This window comes from Neltuma alba, unplaced genomic scaffold, assembly GCF_004799145.2.
Source record: "Neltuma alba isolate B1F8T4 unplaced genomic scaffold, ASM479914v2 tig00005875_pilon, whole genome shotgun sequence".
Taxonomy (NCBI): Eukaryota; Viridiplantae; Streptophyta; class Magnoliopsida; order Fabales; family Fabaceae; genus Neltuma; species Neltuma alba.
The window spans coordinates 105341-122392 of record NW_021634261.1 but is presented as its reverse complement, the minus strand read 5'-3'; the positions used below and the strand labels follow the sequence as shown (position 1 = coordinate 122392).

Genomic DNA, 17052 nt, shown 5'->3' with positions numbered 1-17052 from the left:
AGATTGACAAGTTTTACAGAAAGAAAATTGAAGTACCAGCCAGTCCCATAGGCCAGTATGAACAAACTGTTTGGGAATGGTGACATCCCCAAAGGAAATGGAGTCATTCGCACTTCCAGCATTCCAAAATGCAGTATCCCAAACTACGTCTAACACATCAATCATTTGTGTTGTGCCACTGCTGCGTTCAGCTGTAATAGAGCCAACATCAACCTCATTTTTTAGTTTAAAAAATATTCCAAAATCAAAATGAGAAGAAGAAACTCAATGATTTTGGAGAATAGATTTTCTCAAAAGCTGATCAATCCAACTTCTCCTCAAACCATGGTTTCTAGTTCATTAATCACTCGTTGACTTTTTTTAGTGTTTGGATGAAATCACACAAAACCTTGATTTTGCTTAAAAAAGTGATTTTGGAGTGGTTAGCCAAACATGGACTAAGTATTCAAGGTATGAAGTAGAGAGAGAGAGAGAGAGAGAATGGCCGGTACTATCTCTACACGTGTGTTTCACAAAAATAGACTGAGTTACCTTCTGCTTCACCCTTAAAATAGGAGAAAAAAATTTCAAATAATAAAACAAATTAATCCTCTGAAATTTATTTAAATTTCTCATGCTTTTGTGCGTGGATATGTGTATATCATCAGACTTGTAAGTAAAGATAATATTAATCGCACACGAGAAAGAACTGATGAAGAAGCATTCATGCGTATACATACCATTCCTACTCACACCTCACAAAGATGACTTTCTTATCAAAGACCTTCCCGACCCTGTATAGCCTCCTGCAACCACCATTTTCAACACAACTATCCCGAATCTAAGCTTCTTAACTACATAAAAACATGTTTATAAAAATAATGGGATCTCAGTTTTATAGAAGAAGAACCTGAGAGTTCCACAAAAGGGTGATTTGGATCGGGTTCAAATGCCTTGGAAGCAAAAAATGCAATCTCCTCAGGTGGGTAGGCAGCGATGATACCAAAATATGGCCCTTTCTGCTTCACTTCCTGTATCACTTGCATTGCCCTTCTTCTGCTTAATGGTTCTGCAAATGCTGCTGTCAAACTCAGCAACATAATCATCAAAACTCTTGCAGCCATGCTTATTGAAGAGTGAATTTAAACTAGCAATAAGAAGCTAAAAATATTGGTAAATGGATACAGTTTATAGAAAATACATGAACATAGCAGACACAATTGTTTTCAACACAGATCTGCTTACACATGGTTATGTTTGTTTCGTGTTTTATGGACTGCGTGTGCCTGCCAGCCCACTCAACGTTCTCTGTCAAACTGGTATCTGGTTATGGAACAGTATTACCTGTAAGTCAAACCCCGATAAAAATGAGGGCTTTCGTTTCTTAGAAGTTAAAAATCCAATGAATTTATGGAAATTTTCAACGTCTTATAAGGCATTGATGTAACTGGAGTTTACTAGTGATTTATATTTAAAGAGCCTTTTAACTGAATCCATTGATCAGAAGTCAATAATCCTTTTTTGTTGTTTTGTTGGGAGGGGGGTGGGCGGAAGAAGTTGACAGTCTGTTGAAAGTTTGATTTTTTGGGCACGTGAGAGAGATAGATAAACGGATAACAATGGGGCCCATGAATTAAAATCTCTCATTCACTCATCAGAAAGTGAGCCCCATATAACTGGCCCTTTGTTCCCTGAATGTCAGATTATATTTGCATACATTATACACTCACATTATTGTCAATTAAAATTATTTTTATATGATGGAGTTTTTGTTCTTTTGGGACAAAATTTTCGCGCAGAAGAAGAAGAAAAAATACAGCTTGCAGCACTATTTCTCATCATCCTCTCACATAACTTCCATTGATTACCTAAAACAATGCTGGTCAAAAAAAAAGAAGAAGAAGAATACCTAAACAATACTATGGAATTGCCAGATATCTTACCTACATCAACATATCTGCAATTTTCCGAGGGCAAAATCTAGTGAGTAATTTCAACAGTTCTGGAGAAATTAGAGTTGAAATTTTCAGCGTCTGACATGGGTTTTGAGCAGAAAGAAATGGAGAAATTCATACAATATAAAAAGCAAAACTTGTATCATCTTTCAATTCATGGTATACGTTTATGACTTTTGAAGTTCTTTAATACAAATAAATGATTCCAACCTCTTAACATAGCCTAGCGTTGTTGTTTTTCACATTATACATGTCATCCCATAGAAGCATGAAAGGGGCTGGGTAAGTAATCATAAGCTCAAGTTGTGAGAAATTAGCTTGAACCAGTTTCGGAAAGCTAATCTGTAACTTCATTTTCTGTTGATGAATACGTATCAGAGGGTTCTAAATGATTAGTCCCCTCATCCTGAACAGTAACAAGACACTGAAAATACTGTTGTCAGAAACAGTGAGTTTCATCGGTTTTGAAGCCCTTCAATTGCCTTCTTCCACTGCCATGCTCTTTGTTTTGCATCCTCCAATGACATTACTTTCTTTGGCTGCATTGTTTATTTAAGAGAAATCACAAATCACAAATCATCAAAATATCAAGAGGTATAAAAGAAATCTAACAAGGACATTGCAAGTTCGGGGAAAGCCCTAGAAAACAACTAAGCAAGTAGCATTACAGCTCCTTACATTTCATGCATATATATTAAATTTCAAATCAAATATTTACTTAAATACTATCCATGGTAATGACGGATATGGGGTCTTCTTTTTACCATCAATACATACAGCTTGCTGTAACTATAAACAAAAAATCTTATAACAAGATAAATAAAGATAACAGCAACTTACTGTGCAAATCTTAAAATGTGAAGGACTAGTCACTTGGACTGAAAGTTCACTTGGATTATCAGACCATAACATATTTCCCTTTACAATCAGTTTTGATGGGTCACGTAGATCAACTTTGGCTTGTTTGTAAGGATGAGCTGCACCTTCTTGCTTGTTAGTTTCTGTAATTTCTTCACATTTGAGATCATAAGAACAGTTTCCCCAGGTTCCAAAAATTGTTGCCTGTAAGATAAGAAGCACTAATTTTGATTTTTAGTTTATACATAAAATGCACAGATTAACCAAAAAAACAACCAAATTAATTAATATCAAAAGCTAAATGAGGGCGAAATGAAATTACAGTGTGTTATAAATTCCTTCATTTACAAGTCCAAGATAAAGGATAACATGGCACCATTAACGTTTTTACAATCTTAAAGGAACATATTGAGACCTCTGTCACATGATGTTAACTTTTGTGCTTCAGTGAGTCATGGATGACACAGTATATGGTCTTCACACAAACAATGGAAGATAATAATTTACCATTTTGAATCGAAAGAATCAATTGAAGCTAGCCTGGTCACATGAGCAGTCCCATCAGAAGTAGCAGCACTGGTATTTCCATCAGGTTTAGTAGAACCATCCTGAGGATCAAATGGGGAATCATGATGCTCAAGAGATTGACCCTAATAGTGAGAATGAGATGATGACGCTAGAAACACCTTTTACATTCGTCCCTAAAGAAAGTGGAGAAAAAGGGAAAATTGCCTATTCGGCATGAGTAACATTTAAAAACAGAATGAGAATTATACCCCTGCTTCTGGAGCAAGTTTTGGGGGGCTTTGGTCCCTTATGTTTTTCCAGTTTACTCCCTTGAAAAAAGGATGCATTTTGAGAACTCCATATCCATCAGGTCCAGCACCTGGTCTCCTCATTGGATTTAAATCCTGTACCATAGTTGCATTACTGTTTTAAATACATATTATTACAAATGAATGAAATACACAGAGCGTAGCAATTTAAATCATGCTTAATTATAGGGTAAATTACTCTTCCCATAGCTGAGTAATGCTTGAATTATACAATCTTCTCTTACTATGAGAAATCACTTTAGAAATATAAAGATCTCGAGTGGCTTTGACAATTTTCTAATTGGCTAAGATCAGAATCTATTACTGGATGCATAGGATAATTTTAGAAGTAGCTTTTTTTTCCGTCGAAACCAAGACTTAGAAGCAACATGAATTCAACTTTTTTACAAAAGGTATATATCGGTTTTGAAATAGAAGGGACATCAAGTATCCAGCATTCCAGCTCTTTAACTCATAAAAGCCATACTTGGGGACTGATCTCCCAAGCCTCTCTTTTGTTTTTCACTCTAAAGCCCAAACCCCATCCCCCGCCCCCACGAAGCTTGATTTTTATCTGTTGTTGCCTTCAAATTAACAAAGGGAAAATTCTTTATAGCTTTTTTTTTTTTTTTTGGGGAAGAAAAGACAAGCCGAGGCTTGAAGACAAAGCAACAGAAAGGTAAAAAGGAAAAAAGACACGAATCAAGAAGACCCAAGAGGCGAAGCAGCTAGCTCCATGCGAAAATTCTTTATAGCTAGCATTGCCATCATGGCATTACAAAGGGAAAATGCCTTTAGTTTCTCATTATCAAAGAGCAGAAACATAAAATCAGAAATGTGGATAGAACAAGCAGGGCCTTCTGCATGCAAAATCCAAAAATACTAACCAGTAAACGGTCAATGAGGTCAATTGCTTGCTCAGAAAAGTAATCTGGAAATCGAAGATCTCTGGCTATAATTCTTTGGAAAATAAGCCATTCACTAGCATCTTTAAATGGAGAAGTTCCAGAAAGCATTTGATATAATGTGCAACCGAGAGCCCAGAGGTCATTTCTGTGGTAAAATTTGAAAGAAATAAAACAAAGGAGAAAATAGAAGAGTATTATGTGGTAGCCAGGCACGGAACAAAAAATAATGAAGTTACTCAGTGCGAAAGCTCTCCTTGGCAACTGAAGGGTTGGAAATAATCGTTAACTCAAAAAAGACAATGAAATCTATAAATAACGTAAAAAACGCCATCAAAACAAACATACAATCAAGTCCGTACCCAAAAGTTGCTGGAGAAGAATTAAGAACCTCTGGAGGGACATAAGCAGCTGTCCCCACAAATGTGCAGGCTTTATCATCTAGGGGAAAAAAACCAAGATCACACACATGAATAATGATAAACATAACAAAGCAGCTTCCACATTACTCCTGATTTTACCTGATGCTGCTGCATTTGGAAGGACTGTAATGCGGCTGTCCTGCATAGGCTTCACACTCCCAAAATCAGCGATTTTAATATGTCCTTCAGCCGTAAGTAACAAGTTCTCTGGCTGCAACGTAAGGAATGTGATCTTTAACATACCCATATGAAATGCTGAAGCAATACATTCATAGCACAGAACTACCTTAATATCACGATGTATCAATCCCAAACTATGTATATATTCAAGGGCATCCACAACTTCAGCTGCATAGAACCGTGCTTCATCCTCGGATAGACGACCTTTCTGCACACAGGAAATCAGGCAGAAGCTAGTAGATAGCAAGTAACAAGTTGGCAAATAGATACGAACCACACAGATAGCAACAGCTTCCAAAAATCTAAGGGTAGAAAAAAGAAAATACAATATTTTTAAAAGAAGGACCAACAATTTCAAAAATATCAATATGAAATGTCAAACGTGTTGGCCTTGGATAAACTAAGCCATAAGAGTGAAATGAAGTACCAAATGTTCAAAACCTCTCAACACACGGCCTACGAGCACCCCCCCCCCCAAAAAAGGAGTAGTCAAAAAGGGGCCAGACAGCTTTTTCCAAAAGAGGAAGGGGGAAACAGAGAGACAACAGTGAAATATGTAAATAATGCTTCTCTGGACAAAAAACGAGAAGCAAAAACAGTAAAAAAAAAAAAATCCTTTGCAAAGATCTGTGACAGAGAACATATTTTTTACATAAATAAAAAGAAATCAATACCATATTGCTCACCATCCACATATACTTAAGAATAAAGGTGTTATTGGTTTCAGTTGGGGTCAATTGTCAGCGTTTATTTTGAAATGTTCACTAACATGTACAAATAATTTATTGAAAAAGAGAATAGTAATTTATCTCAACTCTTGAAAAATATTATAATAAACCGCTTCCAGTACTTTTTTCCAGATGCAGATTATAAAAGGCCATAACAAATAAGACCCAACTTCTACAGCACTAAATCTGGGTCCTTCTAAACCAGTACCAATCAAATTAATTGGATTCCAGCGTGTGGATCTCATGTCTTCAAGTCTCATATTAGCTTACCCGGGTTATTTGATCAAAAAGTTCTCCACCTTCACAGGACTCAAGTGCCATGTCTTCAAGTTTGAAAAAGAAAAGATCACAAGAAAAAGATACAACATTGATTAATAGATCAAAATGGGTGGGAAGCTAAAGCATATTGAAATGAAAGAAGATAGAGGAGGAACAGCATTGAATGAAATTATTTAGAGAAACACAGCCTAAGAATACCTACAAATGGAAAATGTGTCTTGAAATGTGAAAAATAGGCGCACATGCCAGGATGGTCCAATTGATCAAGCACTATGCGCTCCAACTTCACATAAGCTGTTTTATTCTCTTTAGTAATAAATTTTTTATCCATGATTTTCAATGCATACACAACTCCTGTGTCCTTCTTCTTTGCCCTCACAACCTAATACACAAAAAAAAAAACAAAAAACAAAAAAAAATTAAAACAAAATATGTGGTAAAAGTTTAAAAGAAATGGTGAATTTACTCAATTAAATCACAAAAGATCCAGATAATTAAGTTTTGAAATAAGATAACAAGCAATATTTGTATACAACGGATTGAAATTTATAGTTACAGAGATCACTGAACTATATGATCAGGAAAATTTAACAAAAGTAGCAAGACGAAATACAAGACTCATATTCCAGTCCCTGGATAAGTGATATCATAATCACTAAAAAAGAATATCATAATCTCTGAAAAAAGGCAAGAGGTGATTGTCCTAGCGGATAACAGAATACTTTATCCTCGAAGTCATAATGGTCACCAAACATAGATGGTCACCAAAGTCTCAGAATACTTTGGCATGCTTCCCATGAACAGCCCCTCAACACTGCTATAGTTTCTCCCTTTGGCCATGTCATCTAATGTGCTGAATCACTCACACAACTTCAAGAATTCTTCAACCTGCTTCCATGAGTAGCCCCTTCAATATTCTCCAAGCTTGTCTCGAAATTATGGTTTACAAACATGATAACCAATATGAATGCCGCAATCTACACTACACTTCCTTCCTTCACAACTGAGATTCCAAGCCTAAATATATTATCATTTGATATTAATTGAATTTTGTTTATTTGTCGGAATAAAGCACTTACGGTTAAGCCAATAATTATAACTAATAGGAAGCGGCAACTCTATTTCCTTCATCCATCATAAAGCCCAAGTGTCATATTTTGATCATAACAGGGGTTTATGAATGCTGTGAACCCCCAATCTGTCAACAGTTGCCTCCACCCAAACAAATGAAACACTATTTCAATTCATCTTTTCTTTCACCTTAATCAATAATTGAGCTATACAGCACATAAGATACAGGACATACACAAACATAAGCATAAACATTAACATTCTGAAGGGCACGGCAAACACACACACGACAGTGTTAGTGAAAATATTCTTTGACAAGCACAGATATGCATCAGAGATATTAAGTAATAAAACAGTTTGGCCTTCTAATGCTTTGAGATGAAATAATTCTCCTCATAGTTCAGAGCAAGAATATGACCTTGCTACCCTGTAGTCCTAATCATTGTAAAACATTTTATGTTGGGCTGCGAGCATGTGAGTGGTCCACATTTCAAATCCCAAAGGCTTTCACAACACAATGATAACAGGCATATGAAACATACTGATAAAACTATTTGAAGCTTTCAGTGACAATTTAAGCTTTTGATCAAAGGGTAATTGACACACAAACGCAAATATATATATTATTATGTAAAATGAACGATAATGTTCAGATAATAAAAAAAGAATCTATGATAAAAATTTAAAACCACATTCAACTATTAAGTGAAGCACCAGGAATAGTTTAGCAGTGGTAAACTCAGATTCCTGAAAAATTTGACAGCTTCAAGAAATATGGAGCATATGCACGCCTTATCAGATGGTAAGGTATAAAAGGCGTATCAATCAAAACTGCAAAGGCAAACCAACAGCAGCAATTAAACACGAAAAACCTTAGAATAAGAGCCAACACCATAGATCTTTCCCAATTCAAAGTCCTGTATGGTGAAATTCTCCTGAGGGGCTCTGAAGGCAAAGCTCTTAGATCTCTGCACATTGCCATCAGCAGACGAATTCTCCTGAATCCTCAACTTAGAATCAAAATCCTTCTCCATAGCCAACATCGCACTCCAGCAAAGTTCCTCTACATTCTTATACCAAAATTCTCCCTTTACAACCCCATTATCATCTCTCCTTAAGAGCCTCGGGAGGAGAGCTCAGAATGGTCAATTACACTACTGGGACAAACCCATTGCCGCTTTGGATGAAAGCAATCATTCTCTGATATTCCCTGATAAAAAGAAAAGGTTAGGTGATTCTTTCTGATTAGGGGTACAGCATATGCCTATATGGGTATGCGTGCACAATCTGAAAGTGATCAGCTTTAGCTTTCTTCCAATTTCAAAACCCTAAAAAGTGATGCCAAGGAAATGGATTGAAGGGAGAAGAGAGAGAGAGTGTATTGTGAGTGTGTGTGAGTTCGAGGACGGAGGAGAGGAAGGCATGGAGATCGAAGAAGAGGAGAGTGAAAATGGCACATGAAAATGAATGATGGGGATCATTCAAGCTTTCTCTATCAAATGCCTAAAATGGGAATGGAAGTTGCGCATGATTAGACGCCTAGCGTCTTGCATGTAGTTAGAAATTACAACGGATTTTGTCAAATTCCTTTTTTAGGAAACTGCAGTACGATACCTGTTTCCTCTTTCTTTTGATACTGAAACCCTGCGAGAAGTCTGACTCTATATATCTATGTCGATCTATTAATTAATTCGATTTTTGTTTCAAATTTTCTGAACGTTTCCCCTCCTTGTGATCAATTCATAATTAGATTAAGGAAATTTTAGCTGTCTTGTCCTTTTACATAAGTTGACATATATATATGGAGTTATCAAAATAAAATATATCCCCATTATTGTGGAAATTATCGAGTAATCGGATATGAAAAACAAAAAGACCAAAAATTTTGTGAACAATGCGGAGTCGAATTTGTTGATTCTCAGACAATAATCATTCAAATGATAACTTTCTTTCTTTCTTTTTTTTGGCTATCGTAAAAATGAGAACTTTTTATGTTTTTAAATTTAAGCAAATTATGATAATTGATTTTGATAGCTGTTCCATCTATCAATTTGTTATATCATTTCAATGATTAATTTCAATGTTTTCAAAATTTATAAAAATAAGTCTTCTCCATACAATTATATGCTATCAATTGTTATTGAATTAGATTTAAACATTATTAGATTTAATTGATAATAACTCTTTCAAAAACATTTTTTATTCAAATAAAATCAAACTGAAGACCTCGTGCTTAAATCTTTTTATTGAGAATAAGTCATAAATTTTTTTCAATATAGAATATTAGAATATTATTCATAACTTATGATTAGTATCATTTATTATTTTTAATATATATACACACACATATTATGATTGTCATTATATAAATCAAAAGTGACTATCAACTTGTTTATAAAACATCAAAAGTAAAAAACAATTAAACTTTTTACGCATGAAGTGTTTAAATGATTTCTTTAAGATTATAACAAAATATTTGTTCATAATCACTTATTCATTAAAATATGTTTTGAATGCTTTTTATACATATTTTTTTAACAATTAAATTGTTAGTTGTGACATAATCAAAAGTGACATGGGCACTAACAATCATGTTTCATTGTTTCGCACACGACTCCATGCAGAAATCGTTTACTTTAGCTCATTTTTTACTAACTTCTACAGATTCCACCTTTCCTTTCGGCTACTTCATTCTATGATAGTAAAATTATGAGTTATTTTCGTATTGGATTGACATATATTGTATATATAAAATTTAAAATATCAAATGATAAGTAAATATTAAAATAATGAGAAAAAATGGCAAATTTGAAGACAACAAAATCACAGCCAATATAATTTAACAACTAAGACACAAAAATGCCATTACATGCTAATTTACAATTTGTCGGGAATCTATTTAAAATCTCCCCACATAAATTTTCTGTGGGGGTGGAAAAGTATGGACAAACTTGTACCAGAACAAAATTTAAAAATACAAAAGTTGGTAAAAAGGTCCTACCTTTGGATTAAAAAGAAAAAACCCTCTTTCCTATTACCGTTTCTATACATCCCAACCATCTTTTCTGCTGTCAAATCCCCACTTACGACCAGCCAAAGTTCCATACATCTCTGTAAATTTCACAAGGCACTGAGTTCTTAGATGGTAATGCATTTTTGTGTTCCCACTTATTGCTGCACCAGAAAACTTCGATGTGTCAATTGCCCAAGCTGGTTTAACATAATCCACAGTCCTAGATGAGCTTGCATTTGCATACAGGTAGTTCAGAAGCACATCTTCACAGTTAAAGGATTTGTCTACCATTTCTCTCCCTTCCTTGGCTTCATCACTCCAGTACCTCTTGAAAGCCACCTGAGAATCTATGAATGCTGCACCAGTGAGAATCATGTTGTACCCTTTATGCATCCGAGCATACTTTTCTGCCCGGTATTTCAGCGGGCTCCCATCAATGAGCCTAGGATAGAACCCCACGATTCGATCTGGGTGCTGTCTCCAAACCTTGAAACCTCGCTCCACATCATCACATGTCATCATAATGTCATCATCGAGCTCGAGAACAGCTCGTGTTGTTATCAATGGATCGACCTTGAACCGATTATTGAGTGAATTCTTTTCCTCTACACGGATTCTTACTGGGACTGCAGAGTCCAGATCAGTTGGTTTGGGAGGGACTCCTTTGTTCCACACCACAACAATCTCTCGCACAGAGGAGCATCTTGAGTAATGCTTCACATACATTTTCAAGTTCCAGAGACGAGCCTCATAGGTCATTGTTAATAATGTGAACTGTGAGTAGTGTCCTTCCACAGGGTAAGGTTCTTCTGAACCATTTCCCCCATAGATATTTCTAACCCCGACACACATTAATCCAACACCAACTGCAAATATTGTGATGAGAATCAACCTCCTAGCACAAGCATTATGCTTTATCTTGCTTCGTAGAAATGCTGGAGCTCTGTTCAAGCGGCTACAGAACCGTCTAACTTTACAAGAGAATAAGTTTGATCTTTCCCAAGCCAAGGAAGCAAAATACCTCTTTCCAGAGCTATGCACAGTCCAGTTGAGAGGAACAATACAGTTCACGAATCCAAGTAACACCCCCAGTACCACAATGAGAATACCGGCAACTGTAACTGAAGCGCAACCAAGAATGAAGCGCTGAACTGGATCTCCAGAAGGAACACGATCCCCATCCATAACTGCAACCCAACCACCAGATGGCAACTGTTGTGCATCCAGGTGATGGTACCGAGCACCATTCCAAGCATTTCGACCCTTGCTAGGCTCAGCAAAACCCAATGGTGCTTCAGTTTCTTTGTATTCTTCTGGGGTAAGAACTTCTATCTTAAAGACACGCACCCGTCTCCCATATGTTTCACCACAGTCCTGACCAATACGATAAATATTCCCTCCATATAAAAATGGTCTGCCTCCATTGCGAGCACCAAGGCTCTTGTTCACATTATATATGGGGTTTTTCTTATGAGGTTTCCAAGGACCAAGAGGTGAACTGCTATACCAAATCTCCAACCGACCATTTTTCATGGAGCCAAAACCACTATGATCTGAGCCAAACAGCCAATACCTTCCATCATATTTGATGATTAAGGAATCAACTAGCGGCTTTTTTATCATGACCTTTTCTAATGTCCACTGCAAAGGGAATTTAATTGCTTTATAGAGACGCAATTCTCCTTTTTTACTGCTTTCAGGCATCATGTATATCTGAAAATAAAAGAACAAATGAAGCTTACAATTATTATGAACTCAAATGGCTCTCTAATGAAGTGAATGAACCTTAATGCTTAAGAATGCATAACAGAAAACATATGAAGTATGAACCTTGATATGCACTATTTTTCCCAGAACCAACTTTTCTGAGGCATTAACTAAAAACACATGACTCCAAAAGTTAATGCTGTAAATCTGATTTCTAGAGTATTTCATGTAGTTCAAATCTTCCAGCAAGTGCAAATTTTGCAGATTAATTTAATTAAAATAATATTAACTTTCATTGTTTTATTTGCCTAACCAGAAGTTAAGGGTCCCAGAAACAACAGAAGCTGCAGTTACCATGGATGCTCAAATACTATGTAAATTTAAGTAGTAGTGTATTGAGGTTTACCTGGCCAAGATGCTCAAATACAAATGGGAAAGAAAGATGCCAGTCCTCATTCAAAGCAATGCCCAACTGTTGCCATGTTGCTCCTTTGTCAATACTTTTTGCCACACCAATATCACCTTTCATAGTGATTGAATTCTTAGTCTCATAGAACAGGTAAAAGGTATCATCCTGAAATGTAATACCAGTATAAGTGGCCAAACTCATGGATATTATCCACTAAGGTACAAGAAAATTCACGGCCCTAAAAACCTCACAAATGAAATAACAACTAATTATCATTAGGATTTCACAGCCAAATTCATGTACAAAAATTTATCGTCTTTATATAATGAAATAATTTAAATTTGAACATCTTTATATAATGAAATAATTTAAATACGAGTGGAAACCATCTAACAAACTTATTAGTCATTCAAAAATGAAATCTTGAATGACACGTACTAGTATCTCAGTTGCAGACTTAATGATACCGGAATTTGTTATAAAGTACAGTAGCAGATTACTTATAAACTAGTAGTTAGGTAGCAGATAAGTGTTGATTAACAGTGGAAAGCAGTAAAGAACAAAAAGGGAAAAAGAAATTAAGATGTCATCCAACCAAAGAAGATAAAGAAGAACTTTAATTAAGGATTTCTTTCTTTCCTCCTTTTCAAAATTTTTGTTCAGGGAGTAAACATACATGAGCACTTCGCAAAAGATAAAAGGGTCCTACTACTTTTGTCAAAACCTGACCAAGTTTGTTCCCCAGTAAATAGCAATACTCTGGTCATCTATCATAATCTCCCCAGAATCAAAAAAGATTCCCAAGACAAACATTCTAAATCAAATGACCACTTGTATGATTATTCAACCTCCTAAAGAAGCACTTTAACCACATATTACTATCTGCTTCATCTTTTTGCAGCGCTAACATCATTAAACTTTCAAAGCTTCAAATATAAAATTATCTTCTCGCCTAGCTTCCGAAGATAAGGATTACAGGAAGCCAGGAAACCCAGTGATGCCACTAAAAATTCCAGGCTTCACTGAGTTTCTATAGCTAAAAAACTATGAAAATATCAGATATAAATTTATGAAGGGTCACTGCTCTCAATCTAAAAAGCCTCATTCTATGCCAGCAAGTCATAATTAATCTCACGTTTAAGAGCCTTTCTCGTTTTGATACGCATAAATCAGAACAAAGAACAAATACAGAGTATTCTGACAAAACTGAACTTAAACTACGTCAAAAAAAAAAAAAAAAACTTATCGCTAACCCATGGTAATAGCTTTCCCTTAAGTAGCGACCCTCTAAATCTCTAAGTTGTAGGAGTTTAGCAGAGTAAAATACAGACAAAACCAAGGGAAGAGAACAATATTGAAGCTGCCAGAAATCGTCCCCCAGAAAGAGGTAAGCGAATTGGAAGAAATAACGATAGTACAATATATGATGCCTCACTTTGTTTCATAAAAATCTAAATTTTGCCTTGTAGATAATGAAGATTATTGATTGCCCCGAAACACTCACTTGGCAAACACAACCAGAGGCATAGAATACTATTCCGCTGGTATGTACAGGAGGCATAAAAAATAGAGAAGCAAACGTCTATATCTTTTTTCTCGGAATCAGAAACTAGAGAAAGGAATCAACAGTTCAAAAATATGTTACCTGTATAAAAAGAAAAGGGTCGGCAACAAAATTACTGGGGAAACCAGCATCCGAAGCGGAAGCACACGTCACCACTGGGTTGGCTACTGGCCAAGCTGCACTTTCGTCTTTCCACACATTCGCCTGCAAAGAGTCGGGACTATCTTATCCATATAATACTTATTAATTCAGCAATCTCACATCACTAAGAAAATTTCAATTGAAATTTATTCTGTGTGATCGCAAAACAACATAAGGATGAATGAAGAGCAGACCGGAAAGTGAAAACCAAACAAGAGAGGGTCTTATAAAACCATGATCCATAGTTCACAAAAGAAAAGCGAAAAACAAAACAAGCAAAAGAAGACAGAATCGCTTGCCAAGATTTCTTTCACAAGTACAATTATTATTTCACACACGGCATTTATGAGGAAATTAATACTGGGGTGCATGGAAAGAAGCCGGAGGAAAAAGTGGGGCAAAACTGAGAGGAGATAGGGAGGGGAAGAAGAAGAAGAGGAAAGAAAAAAAACAGACTTACAGTTTCAATGGGTTTTAGCGAGAAGGGAGAATCGCCATAAAAAACCCCAATAGACCAAGAACCCTCATTGTCTTCCTGACAACCGTATAAGGAGAGGCTCGTGCGAACTGGAGGAGAGAAAGCAAGCCAAGCATAGAAGGTTGCAATCGATCCGAACAAAAGCAAACAACAAAGAAGAAAACGAAACCAGAGGAAAACAAGCGGTTGTAGTAGTGCTGGTGCTCTAATCTCCACCTACACCAGCACTTAAGGCTCATATCACAGCAACTACCGTTACCGCCACCATTGCTAACACCACCGCTAATCTGGCCGGAACCCATGTAGCCGTCACCGGAGCAGGTGTTAGAAGCAGCCAACTCTAACAAGAAATCTCACAACACCGCGGCAGCGCCGCCGTGAACCCCATCAGTTTCCGGCATTTTTCCAATGAGTCTCCTTCAAGTCTACTAATTCTCTCTCTGAGACTGTTTTTCTGGGTCCTCTCTCTTTATTCTCTCTCTCTCTCTCTCTAAAATGAAGTTGACGGTACACGTTCGTAAATTGCGGGATTCTGAGGGCTATGGATGGAAAATTGTCTGAAAACTGAATGAAGCCCTCGTCTATCTCAGCCCGGACATATACATATATATGTATATATGCACACACACGGTTCCGCGGCCTGAAAAGAAAATTCAGTTTAAATTTATAAAGTGATGAAATGAAGCATACTCGCACGAGGGGGGAATTAAGAGGGTACTCGCTCTGAGTGGGAGCCAAGTAATCAGCGGAGTCTGACGTGGCAAGAGAAGGAGGGAGGAGGCGTGTGTTGTATATTTTGGAAATGTAGGTGTTCTGAAACTTCAAAGTTTGTTTTATTTCTTTTTTTTTTTATTTTGAGGGAAAAATTAAAAAAAAATGAAATAAAAATAAGGAGGTGGGAAAGAGAGGGAAGACTCTGAAGAGGTGGGGAGGGCGGGGGCCGTCGGGTCTGGAGGGCAGTGTTTGGACGGATTCAAATTGGTTTTTTGAATTGAAGTGGAAAAAGCGTGGGGTCCACTGGCTTTATTTTTCCAAGTTGGAAAGAGCCTGGCTGCTTGCTATTGCCACGAAGATGCATTATGCCGCAAATATTTTGACTACTTTTCTTCTGACTGATTGGATACGCTTGATTCCGGAATAATATAAATTATTTTTATCAATTTATATTAAATGTAAAAACAAATTAAAAAGTTTATTTTTATTCTGAATATAATATTTTAATTTAATGTATCTCATAAATTTATAATTTTTTAAATTATTCATATTGATTTCACACATGGAAAGAGTTTCTGTCAAAAGGTAATTCTAACACGAGTGATTAAAAGAATATTTTAGAAAAATAACCTAATTTTTAATAAGTAATTAATTTTATAAATTAATCATATGGCTCTCGTAACATATTGGAGGAAGTTACAGTTTTAATGAAGAGGATTTGAGCTCTTAGATATTTATTTTCATCACCAATGATATTGCCGCATGTGGTATGAAAGCTTCCTTACAAACAAGCATATGATTGTAGGTTTGAACCCGCTTATAATCTCATATTATTAATGTTTTCCTCATTATTGTAAAAAAAAAAAAATAAAGATATATATTTTGCACTCTCTCCATGTTTCTACGCGTAATAGTAAAATCAGCGGCCAAAAGACATGATATTAGAATATCCTAGAAATTAAATGCTGAGTTTGAAATGATCAAGTTTATTACTCTCTTTTAAAAGGTTTCTTGGGCAGCAAGTTTTAAGTCTCTTTCTTATTCATTAAAAACCTCTAGGATAGCTATAAAAATGATCAATAAAGTTTTGACCTTTTTGACAAATTTAATTTCGATTTTCCTTTTTTTAAATCATGAGTCATTCATTGGTTGGGGTTTTCCTAATAAATTATAAGCTTTAGTTACTTTTATCGGACAAGGAAAATGGAAACTTCAATTTGGACCTTTCATTTTATGTTAACAATAGGATAAAAAAAAAAAAAAGTGTTTGTATTGTCAGTCACCACTCACCACATTTTCTATTTTGTACATGAGAATTATACTTTCGAAAGTACAAATGAATTTTGCCGTGTCCCATCAATTTGGGAAATCTAGATGAAACTTGCATGAAGAATTAATATGTGTTACTTTTTTTTTTTTTTTTAGCCGCATTCTTAAGAAATAAGTTATCATATTGTCATCTAATGGAATGGAAAAGGGAGTAACAAGTTTGTTTTTTCAGAAAGAAATAAATAAAAGTTTTTATCTCAACACCATGATCTAATAATGGTTTTTTTTTTACTGGGCATTGATAATTTCTTATTAGAGGTCTGTTCAAGTCATTATCAAATATTAAATATAAATATTTCTCCTGACAAGAATTAACACTAATTTGTCATGTTATAAAAGATTAGCCTATTTAATTAGATATAACCTAATTTGCTGCTTAACATTTTTAATTGAGGCTCAATTATGAGGGAAACCTTAGTTAATGGAATCCAAATTCATTAAATCAAATTAACTAAAAAGAATAAGAAAATAATAGTTAGATTTTTTTTTTATTGATGTATAGGCC

The 17052-nt window shown here is 35.5% G+C and overlaps 2 protein-coding genes and 1 pseudogene across 2 annotated transcripts; all 3 read right to left on the bottom strand.

The window, feature by feature from the left end:
* Positions 1–36: 36 nt before the first annotated feature.
* LOC114748944 (uncharacterized) lies at positions 37–1103 on the bottom strand (the record flags this gene model as incomplete). The annotated part of the gene is made up of 2 exons (XM_028937404.1): positions 890–1103; positions 37–191 (listed from the first exon to the last, which is right to left on the bottom strand). Coding segments are annotated over exons 1-2 (369 nt in total), but the record flags the coding sequence as incomplete, so codon positions are not given.
* Positions 1104–2325: 1222 nt separating this feature from the next.
* Positions 2326–8631, bottom strand: LOC114748939 (3-phosphoinositide-dependent protein kinase 2-like; annotated as a pseudogene).
* A 1368-nt stretch (positions 8632–9999) lies between these two features.
* LOC114748942 (glucosamine inositolphosphorylceramide transferase 1) lies at positions 10000–14905 on the bottom strand. The gene is made up of 5 exons (XM_028937403.1): positions 14867–14905; positions 14487–14720; positions 13967–14089; positions 12319–12486; positions 10000–11918 (listed from the first exon to the last, which is right to left on the bottom strand). Exons 1-5 carry the CDS (start codon positions 14903–14905, stop codon positions 10236–10238), a joined length of 2247 nt encoding a protein of 748 aa, XP_028793236.1. The 3' UTR covers positions 10000–10235.
* Positions 14906–17052: the final 2147 nt, after the last annotated feature.

Excerpts from the sequence above, each read along its gene's own strand:
- LOC114748942 (XM_028937403.1), bottom strand. The coding sequence starts at position 14,905 with ATGCCGGAAACTGATGGGGTTCACGGCGGCGCTGCCGCG. Across the intron at positions 12,487-13,966 it reads ACCCTTTTCTTTTTATACAG|GATGATACCTTTTACCTGTT; the intron begins GTAACATATTTT and ends ATTACATTTCAG. Across the intron at positions 11,919-12,318 it reads TATTTGAGCATCTTGGCCAG|ATATACATGATGCCTGAAAG; the intron begins GTAAACCTCAAT and ends TTTTATTTTCAG.